Source organism: Lucilia sericata, unplaced genomic scaffold, assembly GCF_015586225.1.
Source record: "Lucilia sericata isolate MDLA Ls3-8-SP2 unplaced genomic scaffold, ASM1558622v1 Contig002006F_arrow, whole genome shotgun sequence".
Classification (NCBI taxonomy): Eukaryota; Metazoa; Arthropoda; class Insecta; order Diptera; family Calliphoridae; genus Lucilia; species Lucilia sericata.
Window position 1 is genome coordinate 69,611 of NW_023995872.1, and position 6,968 is coordinate 76,578.

Genomic DNA, 6,968 nt, shown 5'->3' on the forward strand with positions numbered 1-6,968 from the left:
TAGACTAGACTATAGACTAGACTATAGACTAGACTATAGACTAGACTAAGGACTAGACTATAGACTAGACTATAGACTAGACTATAGACTAGATAATAGACTAGACCAGCGGTTCCCACCGTTTTTTTATTCGCGGACCCCTTGAGGAATTATTTAGTTTCACGGACCCCCATACATATTTTGATATCTTATTGTTATAAATAATTGTTCATCCGAAAATTGTCTTAGTCCTGGTCCATAAACCCTATAAAATATTCCCGTACATTGAGAATATTTAGTATTTCGGAGATGTTTTCAATTGCATGGTTTTAAATATAGAATGACTTCTAACATGATGTTTAATTTTATGATCGTGAGAGCTTTCATGTTCATTTCTCGTCAAGGTAGCGAAAAGGTTTCTTTATCAAGTATTGTCGACATGTGCTTAAAGAGTCATGTTTCTAATTTTTTTTTTTGCGATTGCATAGGAATGAGCTGAGTATGTAAGCTAAGTTTTCGGGAAAATATGTGAAAGTTAGACTTCTTCGATGTTGATGCGGAATGCGTTACCCACATAAAATATGACCTGAACTCTTTGCGAATGTACTGTGAATTTGGATCTTAAATTTGAATTTTAAAATACCTACGAATTATTTTACTGCGTAATTTTGACTATTTACGCAAAACGCTATGAATTTTCTGATATTGATTTAATAATATTGGACAACAAAATGAAGTTAAAATCTGTGTATCACGTCGGAATGGAATATTTATATTTAAAATTAACTAGATTAACACTTTTGCTTACAATTAAAAAAAATATTATGAAATGTGACCTAACTTCATATTCCGGGATACCAGTATCAGTATTTAATTCTAAGGCAAATCATTATCCGTCTGATATAAAAACATTTATTTCGATACATATACATTTATAAAAATTACAAATCACGTAATACTTTACTTTATAAAAGTGAAACAATAGATTTGTAGGGCCTAGCTTCATCCTGATAAACGACCGAAACAATAAAATTCAAAAAGTCACCAACAAATCTGGGATTATTGAATAAAAATTGTGTATTTTAGTATTTATGAAAAATTTGGAGATATTTTTAATATTTTCTAACATATAGAGAATATTTTTTATTCATGATTTTTTTCGTTCGTCTTCGCGGACCCCCTAGGATTTTGCTACGGACCAGTAGGGGTCCGCGGACCCCCTTTTGGGAACCGTTGGACTAGACTATAGACTAGACTATAGACTAGACTATAGACTAGACTATAGACTAGACTATATACTAGACTATAGAATAGACTATAGACTAGACTATAGACTAGACTATAGACGTAATGCAGGCGGTTGTAGTAGCCATTGCGATGTTTTCGCTGGGACTTATTATGTCTTCATTGAATTCAAGACTAGTTGAATGAATAATTCTATGAATTTTCAATATATTTTGCAATTGCCTTTTTTTAATATAATAATTCATACTAATAAAAAGTTTTCAGTTACAATTTGCAAATAACAGATTAAGAAATATTTTCATATTTTAACACATTATTGAGCTGATGTGAATATTCGTTGCTTTTATATTTTTTCCTATTTATTCTTAAACAATAATTTACTTCTCTACATGCTAATTACTCGATATACAACACAGCCATTGTTGTTGCCACAGCCAACCAACATACGCACACAACTTGCAACGTTGATAATGTTGACGATGATGATGCCCTTCTCACATCATGCGGCATAGAAATTTAAATACAGAAGCTTTTCTTCGTGGCTCTGTTTTCTTGTAATTTTGAGAAAATTTGCCACTATATGGCAAGTAAGTATGTATGTATGTAGGTAGGTATTTTAGCAGTAAGTAAATTCTTTTTTCAACATGTTCTCATCAACATCATTTCTCATCATACTTAATCATCTTTCAAAGAAATAGAACCAGACGAGTCGAGATATTTACAGTGCGTTGTGTTTTAACATGAACCGGAGGGAGCCAGGACGTAAAGGAAACAATTTGCATTATTCCAATTGTGGAGTGGTGAAGACCACGCAGCTCGTTAGTGTAAATGTGTATTTAAGAAGGTGTAGAAATATGCCTGCAAGTGCGTTACAAATTTCCTTCCTAGAATGCAAAATAGCAAAAATAAAACTAAAACCCAGAGCAGCCTGCTGTTATCGTTTTGATGTTGTTGTTCACTGTTAGTGACTGCTGCTGCTGCTGTGTCTATAAGCTGCTGCATGCCTCATGCATCTATTACAAGTATACCGTGTAAAAGTGTACGAATACTAAGTTTTTTTCTTTTACATCTTTAAGTCATCATCATGTACGTGAGTTTGTACATTTGTAAACTGTGTTTTTTTTTCTATTCTATGAACAATTTGTTTTGTACTTGATTCCCTGCATATGGGAACATGATAATGTGGTCTATGTGGCATGATGTTGTTGTTCTTGTTGCTGTTTGTTGTTCATTGTTGCATTTGACTTATATGGCCCCTATTTGTGTGTGTTGTAATTACTTTGTCAGTTTGTTTCGTTTATCAGTATGTCTGTTACTCTGCCTGTTTTTTTTTTTTGTTATTTATTTATTTTCTCTTTTGCTGATTTGCTGATTTTTCACCCTTCATTTTTTTTGTTGGTTGCTGTTGCACTTGTATGTTCTTGTTGTATTTTGTGTTAAGAGTTCTTGACTTTTGTACTTGATGCCGCCTTAAATATAAATTCCTTTAGGTGATTTTTAAATACATTTGCAACGCTTTAATTAATAACATGATGTGGTAGAATAATAAATAATTGCAAATAAAACAAGTAGGAATGAATGTTGGGTTATCGGTAGTACTGAATCGTATACTGCCACCGCAGGAACTTGTACAGTGAATTTTTAAATGTGAAGAATTTTGTAGTATGTCATGTATATACCATGTAGTTTTCTTTCTATAAATCTTTTCAAATGACTAATGTTTGAAAATACTGCTCGGTACATAAAACGAATAACGCCAGATGAAATGTGATGTCCATCCATCCATCCATCCATCTGTCAGTCCATAAAAACTTCAGGTCGCAATTTTTAAGATAACTTGATGTAATTTGACACAAACGATTCCTTTTACCCAAGGACGAAGTCTATTGAAAAATGGTTGAAATCGGTTCATTATTTCTACTAGCTCCCGTGCAATCCTATCCCCAAATATTACTTTTGAGAATATAATTATGTATTCAGCAAAATTTTATTTTATGTAAGTCTAAATGATACTTCCGATTTTCGTAATGATCGGAAGTCATTTGACCCTCGGAATTAAGATAAAAACTACTTAAATACTTCCTAATTCATAATTTTAACTAGTGTAGGGTAACATGTGGTCGACCACATATGGGCAGTTGGGTTAATTATGGACCGATTGTCGTAAAATTTGATAGAAAGGTTTCGGTTCGTAAAATATTATTCGTTTCTAATTTCATCGCTCTACTCATATTTTTAATTCAGTCATGAGCGTAAAAGTAATTTTCTAAAGGGTACCTTATATGCGGGTAGGGTCAATTTTAAATTAATCCTCATTAAATTCGGAATGATTTTGTTTTTAAGTATAAACTTTTTATATAAATATTTTCGTTCCTGTAAAATATATCAAATTTCATAACTGTACACGTATTTGTCAGCCAGCAAATATCGTTAAAGTAATTTTCTAAAGGAGGTAGGGTCAATTATGGACAGATCCTAGGGTCAAATATGGACCGATCTACATAAAAAAGAGATTTTTCGAATTTGATCACTATACTCGTATTTTTAAATCAGTAATGAGCGTTAAAGTAATTTTCTGAAGCCGACCTTATATAGGGGGTATGTTTAATTATGTACCGATCCACATAAAATTTAGTAGAGAGGTTTTAGCTAAGACTTACTTATGTGAAATTTCATCGCCATAATCGTATTTTTAAGCCAGCAATGAGCGATAAAGTAATTTTCTGAAGGGAACCTTATATATATGGGGGTAGGGTCAATTATGGACCTAGCATGAAACTTATGAGTGTCGTCGCTATATTCATTTTCTGAAGGGGAATTTATATGGGAGGTAGGGTCAACTATGGACTGATCCATATAAAATTTGGTAGAGAGATTTTGACTGGCATGAAACTTATGTGTGTCGAATTTCTATTCGTATTATTAAGCCAGTAATGGGCATTGCAGTTATTTTTTGAAGAGGACCTTATATGGAGGGTAGGGTCAATTATGGACCGATCCACATAAAATTTGTTAGGGAGATTTTGGCTCGTAAGAGACTTGATTATGTCAAATTTCTTTGATACACTCGTATTTTTACGTCAGTAATGAGTGTTAAAGTAATTTTCTGAAGGGGACCTTCTATGAAGGGTAGGGTCAATTATGGACCGATCCACATAAAATTTGATAGGAAGATTTTTACTTATATGAAACTTATTTATGTCGAATTTCATCGCTATACTCATACTTTTAAAACAGATATGCCCATTGAAACTGTTTTTTGGGGGTCCTTTTGTATGGGGTCTATCCGAAAACGTGGACCGATATGGCCCATTTTCAATACCAAACAAACCTTACGTATAGAGAATAATTTCAACCCTCTATCTCATTCTGTTCGGACTCTATCGTGTTTTCAACAGACAGACTAACGGTATAAAACTTGAATGATTTTCATATAAGTTCATTGTTTTATTACGATTTTATCTCTATACCGTTTTCAGAAGCGTGAGAGATTTCTAACAAATTATGGACCACGACTTATTTTCGTATAAAAGTTATTTATTTTGTATTGACACCTATTTAATGATTTCCTAAAGATTACATATATCGAATCTAATAATGGACGTATCCTAGTAAGCTATTTTCTTTTTCTCAAAACAAAACAACTCCTTATTTACTGGCGATCGTAGTAAGTACTTACTCAACTCCCTACTTTTAAGCGAGTGTGGTAAGTACTGATTTAAATGTCATTACCGTGTTTAAATAATGACTTAAAATGCCATTGTGTAAGTAAATTTTAGCATTTAAATTCCTTGCTGTTCAATGAGGAGGAAAATCCGAAAATGCACTTAGAAAATAGTGCTGAGGCGATTAGTGTACAAATATTGGGATCGATAAAACCACCAGCAGCTTTCGTCTTTAATATAATAGAAGATCAAAAACCAATTTTCATTTCATTTTGTTGAAATTGCGAGCCGCCTATTGTTTAAAATCGCAAAAGTCAATAACCGTATATTTGTTTTTCAGAAAAAATAGATACATATGTTTTGTTTGTGTCAATCAAATAGCGGTTAATACTAAATTAAATCAATTGCTAAATACCAAAATACTTCCACTATTATTCTATATTTTATTATAATTTATTTATTAAGAATTTTCTCAGAGTATTGACTTGATGACACTGAGCTTCCAGCTGGTCTAGACAAATACCTTCAACAAATACATTAATTACGTTTTCTGAAGTGTTTAGTAATTTCTCAATTCGGTAGAAAATCTCTTAAATTTTCTTTCTAAACTTATGATTATTAACACTTCAAAGTAAGGACAAATATTCCAAATAAATATAAATATTTACTAAAAAACTTGAAGTAACATTTATTAATATGTTTGAATTTTCATACAGTTCTTTAGAATAGCAATAAAGACGGAGAAAAAAATCCCTTAAATTGTTATTAAAGTTTTATTATAAATTTAGATAAAAATTTATACAATATTGACATTAAATTGACGTAAAATTTTGTTTATTTTTAACAGTTCCACTTCAATCATTGCTAAAAGATAAGAATTTAAGTTTTAAAGTACTTCCGCTTTACTTTTCTACGGCTATAAATAGTGAAATTTTAAAACATTTTTATATCATTCATATTTGAGATTTTGCTCAGTGTTTATAAGAAAGTTATTTAATTAAAATGAATTTTTATAAATATTTTACGATCTTGCTCATTGTGGTTTTGTGCTTGACGGTGCCTCAAACAGAGGCAGGTTTTCGCAAAAGATTTAACAAATTGGTGGTAAGTGGAATGTTAAATTTTAAGCGGATTTGCAATAATTATATTTCTTTAATTAGAAAAAAGTGAAACACACTATTAAAGAAACTGCCAATGTTTCCAAGGATGTTGCAATAGTGGCTGGTAGTGGGGTGGCTGTTGGTGCTGCCATGGGTTAAATAATTTAATATTTAATTGTACTAACTAAAAATCTAAATAAATTATAAATGTGAGTGATCAAGCCAGAAAATAGTTGTGTTTTTTTAAACATATTTTTACTAAATTAAAAGTCTCTTTTTACAATATGTAGGCAGTTTTATTAAACCTGACTTAATCGGTTTGGGTCAGAGGTGTTGCTGCAATCAATTTTAGCTTCATATCACAAATTCCCATTAAAGTTTTTGTGTTTCTTCTTTTTAAAAAAAAACGTGTGTATTCGAAATCTGCTCATATGTATTCTGTTGCATATTTTTTCAGCCTGAACTTGAAAGCTGAGTGTTAAAAACAATATTAAATATCATTGATTTTTGGTCATGGCCTCCTCTGAACTTAACCCTGAACTTAGACGTTTCTGACAATATAGAACATTTATTATCTTTTTCTTAACTTGCTTTTTGTTTTTCAGCTTTTCAGTTTTTTTTTTCTCGAAAATCTGCTGCATGTTGGTTGCATTTAGTGTCGTTATGTAATCGGTTGGGTTAAAATTTAAAAACTGCTAATAGGAAATTAATGGAATAGTAAACATTTTTTGTCATTCATTGTCATCACATTGTCATTCGTAACAGTGATAAATTTTCTATCACATTTGTTAAAGAAAAATTATCACTGTTGCAAATAAATATAATTTTTCTATAGAATACAGAACATTGCCAATACAGAACATTCTTCTATAGAAAAGTTATCAGTATTTCAAACAATGAACATTTTTCTATTGAAAAATTGTCACAGTTACAAATAATGCGTGGCCTCCAGTAGGCTAGTGGTTGTGTGTAGTGTGGT

At 31.3% G+C, this 6,968-nt stretch overlaps 1 protein-coding gene across 1 annotated transcript; it reads left to right on the plus strand.

Annotated features, from left to right (window-relative positions):
* The first annotated feature begins 5,841 nt into the window (after positions 1-5,841).
* On the plus strand, positions 5,842-6,219 carry LOC119613198 (stomoxyn-like). Its single transcript, XM_037969144.1, has 2 exons — positions 5,842-5,993; positions 6,050-6,219. Exons 1-2 carry the CDS (start codon positions 5,892-5,894, stop codon positions 6,146-6,148), a joined length of 201 nt encoding a protein of 66 aa, XP_037825072.1. The 5' UTR covers positions 5,842-5,891; the 3' UTR covers positions 6,149-6,219.
* The last annotated feature ends 749 nt before the right edge of the window (positions 6,220-6,968 follow it).